General features: G+C 46.1%; 2 protein-coding genes across 2 annotated transcripts; both read right to left on the bottom strand.

Moving 5' to 3' along the window:
- Positions 1–57: 57 nt before the first annotated feature.
- Positions 58–1,908, bottom strand: HOXA4 (homeobox A4). Its single transcript, XM_082044341.1, has 2 exons — positions 1,257–1,908; positions 58–762 (listed from the first exon to the last, which is right to left on the bottom strand). Exons 1-2 carry the CDS (start codon positions 1,831–1,833, stop codon positions 434–436), a joined length of 906 nt encoding a protein of 301 aa, XP_081900467.1. The 5' UTR covers positions 1,834–1,908; the 3' UTR covers positions 58–433.
- Positions 1,909–11,926: 10,018 nt separating this feature from the next.
- HOXA5 (homeobox A5) lies at positions 11,927–17,877 on the bottom strand. Its single transcript, XM_082044339.1, has 2 exons — positions 14,864–17,877; positions 11,927–13,897 (listed from the first exon to the last, which is right to left on the bottom strand). The coding sequence occupies exons 1-2, from the start codon at positions 15,423–15,425 to the stop codon at positions 13,647–13,649; spliced, it is 813 nt and encodes a 270-aa protein (XP_081900465.1). The 5' UTR covers positions 15,426–17,877; the 3' UTR covers positions 11,927–13,646.
- Positions 17,878–18,542: the final 665 nt, after the last annotated feature.

Here is an 18,542-nt window from a genome sequence, read left to right as displayed (position 1 = left end):
AACACGCCACGGAACAGCGCTATTCAAGTCAATACCTTACACAAGTGTCTCACGAGGTCTTTGTTTCAACCGTCTTTTATTTTTTAAAGTGTTCTCTTAAAAAAAAAAAAAATAGAGTCCGTCTTAGGTACAGCGAATTCGTCCATGACAGCATCCAGCCCTCTCTTACACCGAGGGCAAGAGATCGTTTCCATAAATAGAAAAAAAATGATGGGCATGGAACCATTATCTATATACAATGTAGACAATCGTCCGGGTTTTGGTTTAAACATGTGCCCGTTCTTGGGCACGTCTCGTCTTCCTTTCCTGCTCCTCTTTTGTTTTACACAGTTGTTTGGTCCAAACGGCCAGCCTCCATCACGGGGCAGCTGGAAAACCCCAATAGATAGGTAAATATATATATTTATATATTTTTTAAAAATAATAACCGTATTTATAGCGCGGCTGCGTTGGGTGTAGCCCCATCGAGCGGATGGGGGTGGCCCTGTGTCTGTGCTTTGGACTGCTGGCTCAGTGTGGACTGGTTTGAGGAGCGCATCTTTGTGTTAGGCAGTTTATGGTCTTTCTTCCACTTCATGCGTCTGTTCTGGAACCAAATCTTGACCTGGCGCTCGGAGAGGCAGAGGGTGTGAGCGATCTCGATGCGTCGCCTCCTGGTCAGGTAGCGGTTGAAGTGGAACTCCTTCTCCAGCTCCAGGACCTGCTGTCTGGTGTAGGCAGTACGAGACCTCTTGGGCTCCCCTCCGTTGTAATTGGGATTGACTGAAACGTGCACACACACACGCGGAGGAGAAATAAAAGAAGGGGGGGGAAGCAATGGAACATAATCATTATATAATAACTTGACACCAGGTTCACGTAAGATACATAAACGGCAAGAGAAATTGTTTCACAGCCTATCGACAGTGGGGACAATCGAGGAGCAATAAAAAATGGTGATGGGCATTTGGGTTAGAAGAAAAGCTTCAAAGACACATGGCCCAGAGCCACTACAGGGCAATTAAATTTATGGGGGCTATAATTACTGCCCTAACAGTTTGGCGTCTCGTAAATCTTTTGATAAAGGACCCCGGATACAAAAGGTTTCTCACTTTTTTTTTTTTTTTTTTAGGAAACGCGGAGGGACAAGGAAGCGGGGGGGGGGGGGGCGCGCGGAAAGCCACACACGCAACGACCCATCCCGGTCCCGGGAGCACCCTCCTCCCTTCCCTCCTTTGCAGGCGCATCCCCACCTCCCCCTGGCATGGGCAACTCACCCGTGCTCACATGGATCTTCTTCATCCAGGGGTAGACCACCGGCTCCTTCCCCTTCAGCCCGGGCAGGCTCTTGTCGGGCAGCGTCGGGCAGCCGGGCCCGGTGCCGGTCCCGGCGGCGGGGGCCGCTTCGCAGCGGCGCTGCAGGGCATGGCCTGGGAGCAGGGGCTGGGGCGGGCAAGGGTGGCCCTTAGCGGGCGGCGGCGGCGAGGCGCCCGGGGGCGGCTGCTCGGGGCCCGGGGCGGCGCTGCCGGCGCTGCTGTAGCTGTAGGGCGCCTGGGGGTAGGAGGGTGCCTGCGAGGGGTAGAGCGCCTCGGGAGGCGGCCCCGGCGGCCCTGGCGGCGCTGCAGGAGCCTGGTAGCCCGGTTCCCGGCGCGGTCGCGGGAAGTACTCGGGTAGCGCCGGGCCCGGGTGCGCGGTGTGCAGGTGCGGCGGCGGCGGCGGAGCGTGCGGGTGCGGGTGGTGCGGATGGTAGCTGGCGGAGCTGCCGGCGCTGCCGCTGTGCTGCGTGTACTCCTCGCAGGGAGGGAATTTGGGTTCGATGTAGTTGGAGTTTATCAAAAACGAACTCATGGTCATTAATTTGTGAAGTGCAAAAATACTAATTTTTCTCGCGTTGTCGTTTTTCTGGGCTCGGTGAGGCCCCTCCCCTTCTCCCCCTCCTTCTCCTCCCTCCCTCTCCCCCTCCCGCTGCTGTCAAGTGCTCGCCGCTGCCAAAGTTTGGGCCTTCAGCTTCCCCCCCCGCTTTCCCCACCGCACTCCCCTCCCTTCCTCTCTTCCCACCCCTGGAGCGCCTACAACACACACAACACACACCCGCACACACCCCCGCGCCCCCCATCACCACCTGACCGCCATCACCAATTACGGCGCGGGGCCGAGGACCCCGGATCAGGAAATGGAAGGAGGGCGAGCGGCCGCGGGGCAGCTCCGCGCCAGCGGACCCACCGCGGGGACCGCTCCCAGGGGCCGCTGCCGCCGCGCCTCCTCCCCCGACGGCGGCTGCTCGCCGAGGGAGCGCCCCGCCGGGGGCTGCTGGCCTCCCGCGCCCCCTGTCCGCTCCTCACCAGCATCCCCGGCTCCTCCCGCCCGCCGACCCGGGCCGCGTCCGGCAGTTGCGGTGTCAAGCGAGATAAAACTAATCCAGCTCTGACAGTCTTTGCGCCCCCTCAACTCCCCAGCACTTTTTGTTTCTCCGTTCCCCCGCGAGAAAGCGTAGGGAGCGGGACGAGGAAGCGGAGGGCAGCCCAGCTGCGTGGTGCAGAGGAAGGCAGGCGTTGCACAAGGCGTTGCACAATCCTTTCAAACAAGCCCATCTCCAAATGCCTGGAGTCGGGGCTGCGCACAGGCAGAGGGCGGCAGCGGCTGCTGGGCACAGGCCACGGGCGGGGTCTGCCCCCAGCGCCCCGCCGCTGCGGACCGCGGGCGGCCAGGAGCTCTGGGACTAGCCTTTGCATCTTTGAAGCCGTGCTAACCGGAGGAATAGATGCCAAAGTTAGTACGAAGGCGGCGGGGAGGCCGAGGAGAGTCCTCGAGTGGCTTGCGGAGTGTGAGGGATGTAGCGTGCCTGAAAATAACGGGGAGGAGAGGGGGAAGGGAGGGAGGGGAACGCGGACAAGACGGTATCAAATACTTCCTACCGGCGATGGCAGGGCTCACTGCGAGCATCCCTCCCCGCGAAGAAGCGGTTTCCAAACTACGAATTTAAGTCCGTCGGTTTGATATGCCTCGTCTTGGGTTTATTTCTTAATTTTAATTTCCGCGAGAAATCTCTAGCACCTTCGAAGAAGTACCTCGCAAACCCTGGCGTAGGGGGGAGAGGGCACTCGGGCACTTCTGCGTGGCTAAACTGAGACTGTTAACGATATTTGCAGCTCAGAGGGAAAAGAGGCAACCGCCCTGACCTTAGGTAATTGAAATTTGATGGTTAAACTAATTACGCTCTTATGCTGAGGGGAAAAATACTAATTGAACGTCAGCTAGTCTGGTACATTCGGAGTTAGAATGGAACTTTTCGGATTCTTTTTTTCTCCTTTTCCGGAAACATATAAACCCATAGAAATATTTACCGCACCGTTCGAGAATATAATTACTGAGTGGGTAATCTAATCTGCTGGTATGGGAAAATACATCTAATATATCAAGCGCAAATATGATACGTTTTAGATCTTGCCCTCCTAAACATATTACATTAACAGTTACCCTGGTTTAAATTCAGATTATTGTCCTTTGCAGTTTTATAGATAATGGATACATGCAATAAAATTCTATTTGAATATTATTCCATCTAACAAGACACACATCGTATCGATTTATATTTTATACACACGCGCATGCACACACGAACATTGCAGGATGCTCGTAATATGTTAGAACACTTCCAACACTTGGGTATACTGGGGTACTTATCTAAACAATCACTCATTTCCTCCTCCTATCGAATGTCTAATTTGTAAAGAGAGTTAAAACACATTTACTTACTCATTTCCAACAGCACATCTATGGAACTCTTTAACTGGGCTAACAGATAAGTTTCTCTATTTACTCTGCATGGAGAGGAAATGCGGTTACACACACGCGCACAGAGACAGCCGCAACAGTTTAACAACATACACTTGACAGGAAAGAGGAGATTGTTTTATTTATATTTAAAAAGAATAAAACAACACAACAACTCCTATTGTAAATTAATAAATCTCCCATCTACGTGATTACAAAAAACCCCAGAAGATTGCCAAAGTCCACCAAGAGCAGTGAGCATTTTCGCGGCATAAAGAGATCCATGCACACATACAGACATAGACGTACAAATACCTGTCGGCCAGCACCAGATGAATTACACTGGGTTATCGTAAATATTATCCTCGGCATAAGTCCTGAGACACTGTGGCCAGGGCAGTAGAGCAGGCTGCCAGGCTCCCAAGCCATGGTAAAACACAACGAAAAGTGGTGTCTCCAGTTTGTAAGCTCAGCGCTATATTGGGAGAGCTGACCGGGCTCTGCTTCGTATTATTAACCGTGATTAGATCTCAAAGTATACTTGTTTCGCTGGGTCTCTTTCTACCGTGGGGCGCTAGCACTCGTTTACAGAGAGAAGGATGCAATTTTGTATATGACTGTAAATCTGCAAGGTGACCTGAACTGCCCAGCTGAAGTCTGGTTTTTTCGTGCAATTCTATTAGTCTGCGAAGATGTGCTGAGGCAGGACCTCCAAAAGGCCTGTTCCATGTCTTCGTGGTTTTGTTATCATAAACAAGAACCCAGCCAAGACCACCAAGTGTTATCTTGCACACGGCCATTTCGACATTTTACTGCAAGATTTATGGCTGTAATAAACAATCTCAGAAACCCTTTTATTCCCCGGAACTTCCCTTTAACAAACTTGTAGCGTCATCCTAAGCTCTCAAAGAAAGGAGAGGAAAAATAGGCCAGGTCTCTTATTTTTCCAGAAGAACTAAAGGCTCGATTTCACTGGCGAAAGACAATTTAATCGGTTAATAAAGGAATGAGAGTTTCCCGACAGATGTTGGCCGAGGAGGAGATGGGGACCCCACTGGAATTAAGTTGAGAGGCAGAGAGCTGATTTCCATGCACCCAGAAGAGCCAGTCTCATACATACCCAAAAAGGGGGAAAAGGGGGATCCCCCATTTTCTTGTGAAACAGGCAAGAATTACTGCTACCTCCACATGCGCGGCTAAAACCTCATTACCTCGAAAGATAAAATAGTAATAACAAGAATAGTAATAGTAATAATAATAATTCAAGTCAACCTTTCGCCGTGCCCGGGTATCCTCCACCGGGAGCGGTAGGAGGAGGAAGAATCGCACTAGCAGCCTGGTTTGAATTTGATTTGAACCATTTTGAATATATTTAGCCCCAGCTTTCACCTCTTGAATGCGAAGCTGTCCCAAGTTTCAAAGTGACCGAAAAGTGACACCGTGTGCATTTTGTTTCTTATTAATCTTACACATTGACAGTCTTTGTTAAATAACAAGGCGTGCCCTTCACCAGGCGACATTTTCATATTTGTTAGACGCGGTGACCTGAAGTTCACCTCGGCCTTGGACTTAGTTTTTCTAAAAGGTCTATAACAGTGTCTTTTAGATAGCGGGGTGCTTTGCCCAGGTCACTACTTCTAAAGGAAAATTAAGAAAAAATCGCGGGAAAATGTAAACGTTATGGAATGTATCGACTGTATTCCCTCCTTTGTTCCTGGGAATGATACAGCCCCCGAGGCTGCTCCTGTCTCCGCGGGCGGGAGCGCTCCTTTCCTATGGTCTTTGCCGGGGCAATGCTCGCAATTTTGCCTCAAGTTCAGTATTTGGCAAAAGCGGTGGCTTCTCCGGCACCGGGGCTCCTCTTAACAACGAAATGGTTGGCGGGATTTGCTCCACTCTGTCCAGGCGCGGTTAAATAAACACACGTAAAATGTGATCTGTGCCCGGATTTTAAATGAATGGTCTTTTGAGCAGACCTTCCACGCCAGAGAGCAGTGTGCTGAATGCAGGGAGTGAAAGGACAGAAAGAGTTCGTCTAAAATTATTAACTGTTCTGCTCCGGGTTGTTGCCTATTTTTTTAAGGAATAATTTAAACAATATTTCAGAAGAGTCAATATTTATCGAACTCTCACCTTCAATGTATTTGAATATATCCTTACTGATATTTTTATTCTAAACCAGATTTAAAATACGGGATTCGCGCCACTAATTGTCTTGGTGAGGAAGCAAATGGATTTCAGTCACCTACTCTTGAGTAAGCCGATTATAGTAACAGCTTTCGTTCTGGGTATATCAAAGACGCATTGTTATTTTTGGAAACAATCCGCCTGCTATTCTCTAACAAAACAGATATTTGACTACGGTTTTTAGCTTGTTATCAGGCTTCGCTCTTACTCGAAATAAATACTCTGGATGTGAAAGGTTATATACTATCTCCAGCGAGGGCAGGCTACCAAAACGTGCAATGCCAGGACTCGCTACAAGTGAGCAAACAGCAGCAACTTGTGATCAACTTCTGCACGCCGAACAAACATTTGCATTATATGCTTTCCAATCTTCAGCAGGTACTTTAGGTAAAACCTCCAACAATCACTTTGGCTAATCTGAAATCTAACCCCTCGCATATTTGTTCCCAAGAAATAGCGCTCGACTGCCACGATCCAGCTGTGTCTCTGGCAAATAATTCATGCGTACTAGCCACACAGAGGCCGGTGTAGCCTCCTGCCTTGGGGGTCGGAAGGCAGTTACGCATGGATGGGGCTGAGGTGCCCTCTTTCTCGGACTTGCTCATCATCCCGTCCCCTCCTCCACACCCTTCCTATCTTCCATCGGCCCCTCACCCTCATAATTTCAGGCTGAAGCCCGTTTGCTGTGATCTCCCCCAGAATGAAATTCCCTATGCAATATTGGCTAGATCTCCCTACAGACATGCCTAACGGAGGAGCTAAAGCTTCAACACCGAGGAACAAAAAATCCCAGCAATGTGGGAATAACTCTCTGCGTAAATAAATTCCACTAAACTTTTTTTTTTTTTTTTTCGGGGGGGGGGGGTGTGTGGAGGGAAGGAAAATAACCTTCCCTGCTCCCCATTTGGCTGGGAACCGCTGCCTCGGGTAATTCCAGAAGGCTGTGAGATCCCTCCAAATCACGGAGCGGCGCAGGGCGCCAGCTTCTCCGCAACATTTTCCATCGGTAGCACACCATGGCCCTACAGCTCCGCATTTTAAACGAGCTCCTTCGGACCAAACATATAACCCTTATTATCTCCAGCACATCCTGTTTAAGCAGAGTTTAGCGGTCGTTGCAGAAATGAGAGCAAAAACAAAGGCGCGGCTAGGGTCGATATCCGCGTTAATAGCTTCGCTCCTATCTTATCTTCCTGCCATTTTGCCAAGTGAGAAGGGTTAACATTAAACCTCTTAAAGCAGGTTATTATATAATAAACAAGGGCGAAACATTTCGCTACCTGACTCTCGAAGGACGGAGCATCAGCGGCTGCTGTGGGGGTAACACGCGTGTCTACCTGCCGCGGTTGAACCCGAGATATTTAGACACAAATGTGGCTGATAATTCATGATGAAATACAATGTGTATTACTCTTGAAAAGAGGAATTTTCTATCCTTTCCTCGGTAATTGAGGTCATTCAGCCAGTAGGGTTCACCTGGAGTCCATACTGTGATACACACGTAACTCAAAGCTATTTTATCTTTTGTGCTGATAGTCAAGATCTCGGCTATAACATTGACATCAAACTCTGTCTGGGCGAATGACTAAGAGTGGTGCAAAACGTAAACTTTTGACCCTCAACTTTTTGACCTGCAGTTGTAACGCCCTTAACCACAAAGATATACAAAAGCTATGCAGCTTCTTTTAGGAGTAAGAGACTCGCACTGTTTGTTTCAATAGTTCTGCCGTTTCCCCCAGCTTTCTAAGGGCTTTTTTAAAAAAAAAATTATTTTTCCTTCTTGCTGTTGAGAAATCGGATACTTTTGCATTTTTAATTATTTTGTGGTTTGTTTTTTTTTGTTTTTTTTTTTTTTTTTTCTTCAATCTCGCAGCTATGTAAAAGTGCTGTTAAATCAGTTTGCACAGCCTTTCGGCAGCGTTGGAGGGAAGCCTGTTACTCAAAGGCGCTATATGGTTACAATTGCAGGTGAAATGCTGGGTAAGTTCTGGGCGAGAGGTTGGAAGGAATGCAGTGATGAGCGTTGGGGGAAAAGCTGCAGCTCTCTGCTGCGATGGTCTTAGTCATTTCTCCTTGATTTAAACATAAAGAAACAACTCTAATTGTTTGCGAAGCCTAGTCTAGGCAAACGAGTTGACTGTGAACTTGGTCTAAAGCGAGCTCTGCTGGTGATTCCTAGGGTGTGCAGATTTATCTTTTCTGCATTTACTTAACCTGGCAGTGAACTGCACGGGCTGCCATTTGTTATCCAGAGACAGACTTCACCTCAAGCAAGGACTGTTCCACAAAATTGCAATAATTACCCAATAACCTTCATAGCAAATATTATTATTGAAAAGACATTTTTTGGGGGAGGAGGATATAGGAAAATTCCTTATGCGTGCTATAAGGCAAAATCCTTGCAAATTTTACACTCTCTCTATGTCAGATTTGATATTGTTTGTGCGTGCAGCTACAGGAACATGTGATTCCGATGGTCCATGAGTATTTGCCTTCCAGAGAGACATTAGTGAGGATGCTTTAGTTTGAAAGGGATAATATTTTCAAAGATGACCAGGCGTCTGTGGGAGCTGTATTTTTGCACTCTGGCTAGCAACTCGAGCAACAAATTGGGGAGATTTTCAGGGAAGAAAAGAGAAAGAGCTAAGAAAGCAAAGCGATGTCTTAACTTAGTCAGGAGATTTATTTATGTCTGCATTTAATGCGTTAAATCTGTATTTGCGGGGAGGGAAAAGGCATTGCTCCAGTATCCAGGGTTTGAAATCGAAACCTCCTGATCCGCCCCTCCTGATCTGTTCCATTCAATTTCCCGTGGAGCAGATTGCAAACCCCTCTATTGTCACCCTTCCACAGATACACACTTATTAAAAGTAACGAAATGGCAGAATAATAATTTCCCTGTAATGTTCTGCAATTAGGGCGCTTGCAGGGCTTAGAGAAGGCTGCAGAGCTGTAATTTACGGTTGACTTTCCATCGGATTGTTGTACTTCTGATTTAGAGAAAGTTATGCCTTGCAAAGTCACTAGTTACACACATTAAGAGAATTGCCTAATCTTTAATTGGCCTCACGCTTAGACATGACACACTACACTCAAGTATTCCTTTCAAAGGATTAGGTAAACTATATTTAAAATCGCAGAACGCTACTTGCCATGCCTAAAGTAAAACAAACTCGCACGCACTAATCCCCAAACACAGTAGAAAAACAATATGCGCAGATAAGACCTCTCTCCTGATTCCCAGCGATTATTGCCCGCTACATTTCCCCTCGGAAAACAATTAGGACCTGGGAATATTTTGGTAGAGCTCAGCAGTCTGGGGTCGTTCGAATTTCAAATTTCAAGATTAGAAAATCTTATTGCGTTTCTGGATTTGAATGGTTTCAGCTGCTTAGGACAGGGCAGGGCCAGAAATATGGAGAAGCTGTCATTTCTAGGTAACTTTCTTTTGTTGTCAGAGAGTTTCTTGCAGTACGGGTGGGGTTACATGCTTGTGGGTTTGAGGATATTTTTATTTTCCGTAGTTCTTGAGTCTCTGTACACTGCTTTACGTGGAATATGTTCCAGAAGCCACATTCGAAAATGTGAAAAATACATAGTAGCAAATATTTTCACTCTAGACAATGAAAAACTACAATCCGCAATGATATCCAGGTTTCTAAAGTATTAGTCGAACGAGTGTGCGTGTATGTTTGGATATTCACCAGATAATTCAAATATTGCAGTTTTGTTGAATATTGAGTAATCGCGATGGTTTGTATCTAGTATCATTGCCGTTTACAAGCGAAGAATTTTCCTTGGAAAAGGACCCATATATAAAAGAAACCCAAACTTTTAAAGGGTTTTCAGACCTATGCCTCAAACCATAAAATTTTATGGTATATAATATTATATAATATAATACAATACAATACATGCCTATCATATATAACTTTCTGGTATTCCTATTGATGAAAATGTGACACCCAGTGTACTATAAAATCTCCAGCTGTTTATTACGGAAATGATTTGCAAATGTGCATTGGGATATGCACTTTTAAAACCTCTCCAATTTTTTAATGTAAAGTATATGCATATGTGTTTGTTTAGTGTTCGTAGGAAGATACGCAGACACAAAGGCTTCAGACTCCACTTATCTTACACAAGGAGTTGAATCTAAATTATTAAATATTTGTAAAACTGTGAGATCTTTGAGCTGAGTCAACTTATATACTACATTTTCTTTAATCTTAAAGGAAAATAAATTAGAAATAAGTATCAGTATGCAATGTGAAGACCTCGCAGAGGTACACAACAGCCTTATCTTCCTGTACCTCTGCGCCTTTCTCTCATTTTTGCTCACAGTAGCACATACAGTCTAAACCACAACCTTCAAACAGGATAGCACCAGCAAAATAAAACAAAGCCCATTTCCCAGCTCGCATCAAACCACCTTGTTCTTTTGCAAACCCGAGTTTATAACACATGAAAGAAAACAACGCAATACGCTGAATCTCTGCTACACCAAACCTAATCAGAGAAAGAGATACTCACTGCTGGTTATACTTTTTTTTTGTTTTTTTGAGGCAACTTTCAAACCTCTTCCTTAGCCCCCAACTAGTCAGTCTGCACCCCCTGAGATCACTCACATAAGTAACAGCTCAAAGGATAAGCATCAGGCCTTATTGCTACCCACAGAAAGAGAGTCCCTTTCACCCTTTCATTCAGGTCCTGGAAATTCAAAGACTAAAGTTAAATCCGGCCATAAAGTTTATTGCTGAGTAATCACACTCTAGTGAGAACAGTCCACTTAAATAAAAAGAATGTTGAAGTAAACACGCAGCTGGGGCCTACCCCACAATGGCAGCCAGCAATATAAGGCAGAGAGGGAGAGCAGAGCTAGGGGGATATTTACAATCTTTAATAAACCAAGCCCGTATTTCATAATTTGCAGCACTCTAATGACCTGTAGTCTCTTGTATTAATGCTACAAGTTACAGTCAATTGGTTCGCTTAAAAAAAAAAAAGTCAATGGAAAGTATATATGTATACACACGTACACACCCTTTGTATACATTAATACACCGATATTAGACATACATATGCATGTGCACGGCTTTATACAAGCATATACATCAATTTGTACATGCATGCACGCACGCACATAGTTTAAATATACTTATATTTATGCAATTACATGTAGGAGCTGGGAAAAAGTTACAGCAATGCGCATCCCCAAAACACATCACACGCTCACAGATGGACATGTAGACATAGCTAAAGCTTTCTGCACAACCCAACACAGAAATTGGAATCTTAAGCGCTCCAGTACAGCCTGTGCCATTTTAATACTAGTTCTGATGTGCAACATCTTTCACCAATCCAAAGATTATTACCACATCAGCACGCCTCCAACTCTATCATGCCTACATAAGAAACTGCCCAGATAATATCAAGCCCTATTTTGTTTTCCCTTTTTTAATCGCCTGCAGTAACTACTCTTTGCTAAACAAAACCTCTCCAAACTTGGAGAGTCTATTGGAGCAAAGGAAGTAATTATCTTCTGCGGTAGTCAAAGTGATTAAAGCTAGGCCCCAAAATCCATCTCTGCCAAAGTCGCTTATTGTGGTTTACTTTGATTTGATCGTTAAAATAGAGAGCTCGCTGCTGCGAGTGAAGGGATGGGGTGGATTTGCAGCGCAACCTGGATCATTAGTGGTTGATCCTGCCTCTAGGGCTCGGTGGGACCGTCCTGAAAAGCTCCAGGCGGAGAGGAAGGGAAAGAGAAAGAGAAAGGAAGAAAGAGAGAGAGAGGCGAGAGGCAGCCAGAGCGAGCGGGAGCCTCGGCTTCCCCACTGTACAAATAAACTTTAAGGAACTTGTGCACAAAACTTACCTTTGACTTGCAAGGAGCCATTTTTCATACAGTATTGAGAACTTGTGGTTTGGATACTTCTGTCCCTAAACCTGACAATTAGAATGGCCAGGAGGCACACGTAGCCTGCAAAAGAGTCAAATGAAGTCCAGCGTCAGTGAGATTATATGTTATGTGGTATATAATGTTGGATGTCAACTCCCCAAAACCATAAAACTTACTTTAATGGCACCACGTGACTTTTTATAGCCAGTGAGCCTATCTGTCTGTGCTATGGATGATTTTACGATCTAATTCATAGACAAAACCCTATTCATTTGGCACCCAAATGTCATATAGCCGGAACTGGAGCTTATAAAGTTTACTGTTTTATAACTTTTAAGGGAAGGCATCAATGTAACCAGTCAGTAAATGTGCAAATCTTTAGTTGCTCTTAGAAGCTCAGAAGAGTTAACCATTCAAGCTCTGATGGGGTAAGTAACATTACGTTTATAGCAAACTAACTGTAGCGAGGAAAACCAAAAATTTTTAAAGGGTGAAAAGTGGGAATGTGGCTAGCGAGGGTTACTAATAGGCGCAGAGAGCTCAGACGTGGCTGTCCTGCAAATATACTTAATGAAACCACAGGATAAATTCTAGAGCAATGCAAACACATCTTAGAGTTCGCAGCGTGTTTTAACAAAGCACTTTTTTTTTTTTTTTTCCCAACCATCAGCAAACAGCTAACAGTTGATTCACTCACAAAGGGTGTTGATTGTGGTCCTACCATGCAGTTTTCCTCCTAGCGAGAAATCCGTGGGGAAGAACTTACGGTCAAACTTTCAATTAAAAATACTGGTAGCGGACAACCGCAGCATCTACCATTCATAACGTGCAGCAGGAGCCAGGTAAAACATTATTATATACTCTGCACGTTTGTTTTTTGGGGTTTTTTTGTTTGGTTGTTTTTTTCGTTTTTTTGTTTTTTTTTTTTTTTTCAGAGGCAAACCAAGAAGCACAACTTCTTGCTTTGCACAAACCAGATCACGAAAACTTTACAATAGAAAGTTTATTTTTTTGTTGATTTCCAGTCAGTTTTTTTAAAAACAAATACAAAAAAAAAAAAAAAGCTGATCACAGTTTGCTCAAACAGCCAGACTTTGACTATATTTGTAACTTTGTTCACAAAAAACATACATCACAGAAGCTGCGCTTAATAAGAGCCACTTCTAAGAGTTCGTGCAAAGAGTCATATACAAAGGCACAGCAAGGACATACTGCTTGGAATCACAGTTTTCGTCACAGATTCACTATTCACTACACGTAGGACAAGTTCAGTTGATTTCATCATTTCACCTCTACAACAGCATTAATTACACAGGAATTATATAGGTAGTTTGAATAAAAATATTTTTAACAGCTTGGAGCTATACAGACATTAACACTTGACCACACATGCACAGTTAAGCAGGTTGAGTGCAACACATAACATTTGTACTAAACCGGGGGAGGGTTTCTTTCTCTCTCTCTTTTTTTTTTTTTAACCTTTTTTTTGTTCTTTTTTGTTTAGTTTTGTTTTGTTTTAACAGTTACTTCAAGTAACACAGCTCGCTTCATATAAATAAGTTAAAACATCTATTATTTTTTTCAAGACAAAGCCATTCAAGACAAAGAAATGTACGATAAAAGCAGATCTACTTATACACGCGAGAGAATGGTAATAAACAGGCTCATGATTAAAAGATGAATAAGGGCGACAATAACAGGGTTTCTTCACAGAAGTAACACAAGGAAGTTTTAGAAAGTCAACTTAGTACTGACATGAGACGCAGGGTCAGCTAATACTGCTCAGTACTTTTAATTGATCAAACGCTTAGGGACGGAATGCCCCTCCTGCAGCTGCCATGCTCATACTTTTCAGCTTATTATCCTTTTTCCATTTCATTCTCCTGTTTTGGAACCAGATCTTTATTTGTCTCTCTGAGAGGCAAAGAGCATGTGCTATTTCAATCCTTCTTCTGCGGGTCAGGTATCTATTGAAGTGAAATTCCTTTTCCAGCTCCAAGGTCTGATAGCGGGTGTAAGCAGTCCGAGCCCTTTTCCCTTCTGGTCCCCCTATGTTGTCTGGAAGAGAAAAGTACATGATTTAGATTCTCAGCAGCCACTCGGAGCCTTCGTGTCTTATTGCAGCTACTATGGACCAGGACCGTTACTCTCAGTCCTTCTTGGTTCTGTTTCTGGTTTGGATAAACGCTCAACAAGTTTCCCCCTCCAGACCCTTTTAGGAACGATTTGGGGGAGGGGGATTTGGTGGTCTCGGTAAGTTTTCGCTTGGATTTGGGGTTCGATTTCTAAAATTGATTTATTGGGGGTTTTTTAAGGCTATCTTCCCCCACCTCTCTCTTAGATAAGCCGGTTTGTAGCATGCCTCTGCTGCTAGCTAGTTTTCAGGGCTGGGAGAGAAAAGCTGAAGCGTGCAGCCCTTTCCCACGGCTGAGCTGGGGAAGGCTCTGGGAAGCAGCGAGCCCCCGCTCGCTCCCCCAGCAGCAAGGACAGGGCAGGTACCCGGGGATGAAAGTTGCTGCGCTTCCCCGCGCCCCTCAAGCTCGTTCCCCCGGAGTTTGGGGCGACTGTCCCCCCTCCCCCACAGCTTCCCAGCAGTGAAAACTGCCCCCTTCGCCCTCTCCTATTCTCTTTTTAATATGGCTCGGCAAAATAAATGGGGTCAGCCGCGCCGTTCCCGCTGGAGGATTCCCCTTGCAGAGGAGAGCCGGGAGCAGCCTCGGCTCCCGATCCTCCTTCGGAAAGGCGCTTTCTGCTCCCTCGCTGCCCGCCGGGGCCGGCGCTGGGAGCCAGGCGGGCTGTGTTTTTGGGGCCGGGAGGTTTTTTCTTTTGTGGGAGGACTTGCCCGGAGAAGAGAGCATACTTCCCTGCGAGCAGAGTTATGCTGTTCGCGGAGGCTGCCCGTTCTCACGCCCTCCTCTCCCCCTTTCCCCCTCTCCCCGACCTTGCTCGGCGCAGCCACCCGGTTTACATTAAATCCTCCTTTTCCTCCAGAGAAATAAAGAAAGAACAGGGTATTTGCTTTACCATGACTTATGTGCAGTTTTCGCATCCAGGGGTAGATCTGGGGCTGTGAAGGCTGGGCTGTGCTTTGGTCGGTCGGGGCACTTGCCTGCTCGCTGCTTGCTGGAGTGTCTTCCTCAGTCCCAGACGAGGTGCCAACCCCGTCTCTGCTGATGTGCGTGTTGCTGCTGGAATTGGACGAAGTGCTGGTGGAGTTGGCGAGGGAGTTTTTCACCCCGTGGTGACTCTCGCTGACAGGCGAACCGGCCACGGCGGTGCAGGGCAGAGGGTCAGGGGGAGGCGAGTGGGAAGCCGTCGCGGACTGGTTGTACCTGGGCTCTGTCGAGGCAGAGGTGGTGTTGGCCGGGTAACTGCGGGGTCTCTCATTGGCACCAAAGTGGGTGGAAGCAGAGCGCCCGACGCTGAGGTCCATGCCATTGTAGCCGTATCCGTACCTGCCGGAGTGCATGCTGGCGGAGTCCCTGTATTGCTCGCTCACCGAGCTGTGATCTCCATAATTATGTAACTGGTAGTCCGGGCCATTTGGATAGCGACCGCAAAATGAGTTTACAAAATAAGAGCTCATTTGTTTTTTGATATGTGTGCTTGATTTGTGGCTCTTGGTCGTTTTGTGCGTCTATAGCACCCTTGCACAATTTATGATGAATTATGGAAATGACTGGGACATGTACTTGGTTCCCTCCTACGTAGGCACCCAAATATGGGGTACGGCTTCACATCACGTGCTTTTGTTGTCCAGTCGTAAATCCTGCCTGATGACCTCTAGAGGTAAACTCGTGCACTGGTGGGGGAGCTGGGAGGGCGCGGGCGGCCCGGAGCGCGCCGCCGCTGCGCGCCGCCGCCGCCACCGCCCGCCCGTCCGCCGGCCTCCAGCGCCACCCGCTGGCGGCGCGGGGGATGGCGGCGGCTCCGCGGGGTCGGCCCGGGGTGACGGCCCCCGACGGTGGCGCGGAGCGGTGCGGAGACGCGCGGAGCGGGGAGCGCCGCCGCTGCGCCCGGCGCCACCGCCGCCACCAGCGGCACCGGGAGTGGGCAGAGAGGCGGCGGGGTCGGCGGGGTTCGTTCCCCCGGCCCGGCTGCCCGAGAGCCCTGTGTGCTACGCTTTGTGCCCGTTGTCTGCTCCGGGTGAGGCTTATTTACACCAGTTGACAAACCCTACATGATACCTTCTCGGATGCTGGCAACGTTTATGTTCATTTTATAGATTTTTTGTTTAATTATTTTTTTTGTCCCCCCTTTTTTTTCCCTGCCAGAGGTTTAGAGAGGCACCCGGGTCCTGCCGATCTGCAATGGCAGGTAGCTATAAAAGATAAAAATCGTGCAACATTTTTCCTACTAGGGGGTCAAATTCCAGGCGGCTTTACGGCCGCCGTTATTTTTCCGCATCTCGGAAAAAGCATACAAATTTCAAAATAAAGAAAAAAGAAACACAACCACAAACTCTAAATGCAGCGGTAGCCATTTTGCATTAGTATTTTCTAGATTTGGCTTTTAAAATATTTAGAGCAGTAGCCCAAAATGTGCTGCCTTCCAAACAATAGAGCCTTGATGCGTATACAAGTGTATTTGTACATAGTTTCACACGCACACTCACGCACACACAATATAATATAGAGATATATAACCTATATATTAGTCAATATTTTCGCTGCGCTTATTTTCCTTATACAGAACGCGAAGTGGAAGCATTTTATGGCAGCTACTTTTATTTAGATTATCTATCTTTTAATTTTTTTTTTTTTTTCCCCCAGTGCTAAGAAATGAGAGTGCGAATTAAGATACCACAAAAACGGGGTAGAAGATCCCCGGGTTAATATGTCAGACACATTTTTTTAAATAAACAAAGAAAAAGAAGATGAAAGATCGACCCAATCCCACGAAGCCCCAAGAAATGTAGTCCATAATTCAAAGCCCCTTCGGTGTAGAGCTGCGCTCACCGAAACCTCAGTGTAAGCTCAACGGGAAACACAGAAATTCGCCCGCTTCTAAACCTCTTCCCTCGCTTTCTCTGAAGTTTAACGCCGAGTTTTTCCTTTAGTACTAGTAGTGCAGATTAAGCAGTTTAGCGGCATTTTTAAAAAATCTCCCTGCAATTCATCTTCGCTTTAACTGCAAGTTTATACCTAGGGCTTTACACAACCATTTTTTTAAACGATTTATCTTCTTTTTGCTATTTAAATATCTTACACATGCGTAAAACTTTTTTCCTCCCCTGCAGACCATAAGCTACCAAACACAGCATAACGACACAGCCCGACGTAGCAGGAGCTAACAAAAATATAAACCTAAGATTTTCTAAAATCCATCGTATTTCTGCAATATGAACAATTCTAATTAAAAAAAAAAAAATCACTCGCTTATCTCTTCTCACACAAGCACACCAGGGACACTCACCCACATACAGATGCTCACCTCAAATGTTTAAAAATCTGGGCCATTTCTACACTAGTTTTAAGCAATGCCATCTGCACTTTGGAAAGGTCGTTATATACATACATGCCTGTAGCTCGAAAGCTAGAACTTCCACATATATTAGAGTTACAGATGATTGCAAATGTACATATTTTAACCAAGCCTTTTGGGAATTAATAGACTGTGACAAACCTATCAGATTTTAGTAGCAGAAGGAACACAAGGTAAATAATAATAGTAATAGTAAGCGCTAAGGAAAAGGCCTGGTAGCGTTTATTAAATGTGGTTCTACTCCCCTGACTTTTCTCTGTTTCTTCGCTGCTGGGCTGTGTGGAATTTATGAATTTGTTTTCTTTTTCCATTTCATCCGCCTGTTTGAAACCATATTTAATCTGGCGTTCAGTAAGGCAGAGAGCGTTTGCAATCTCAATACGTCGTCTTCGGGTTAAGTATCTGTTAAAATGAAATTCCTTCTCTAACTCTAGCGTTTGGTATCTGGTGTAAGTTTGCCTCCCTCGTCTCCCATGAGTTCCATATACTGTACCTGTAGAAGTAAAGACAAAATGATCGCATTGGACAGGGCCCAGTGATTTCATACCAGAAAGAACGGTTAGTATATTCTGCCTCCTTTTGCAGGCACGATCACGGGGCGGCGGGGGGGGGGGGGGGGGCATGTTGGGGGGGGTGGGCTGCTCTGTTTTCCTGGAGGGTTCCCCCCCCCCCTTTTTCCTTTTCTCGTGCCTGACTAGCTGTAAATACGGATGTGCAGCGGTCTTAGGGTGGTGGGTGACTAGGATATAAAGAGGCTTTAATGTGGACCTAGCGAAAGTGAAGTAGGTAGCACCCGTGTGAATCGCTAGCAGTGGCTTCCTCTGCATGTTGAGAGCCTGTGTGCGCGCACACACATACACACGTGTGCGATCCGGGGAGCTGCACGCATGTGTGTGTGTGTGCAGGCATATGCGAGTGTGTTTACACAAACACACTCTATGCCATGGCTGTGACTACAGAGGGTCTGCAATTTAAGTATAATTATAGACATCAGCTAAAGATCATAGAAGAGCCTTTGCCATTTGCTCCGGAATTTATTGCCCTCGAATGCAAAGCAGCATTAGAATGGTCTTGCTAAAGTTTAACTTTCCAAAAAATAAATTAGACCCACAGTCCAGCAAACATAAACTCGGGAGGGAATCATTAGCAAACTCTGGAAGTAAACGTCTTAATATCGATTATTAAATATAAGTGCCACCCCAATACAACCCTCCCCACC

The sequence above is a fragment of the Streptopelia decaocto genome (genome assembly GCF_964273445.1).
Source record: "Streptopelia decaocto genome assembly, chromosome: 2".
Lineage (NCBI taxonomy): Eukaryota > Metazoa > Chordata > Aves > Columbiformes > Columbidae > Streptopelia > Streptopelia decaocto.
The sequence above is the reverse complement of the archived record's forward strand: the minus strand, read 5'-3'. Positions and strand labels throughout refer to the sequence as shown.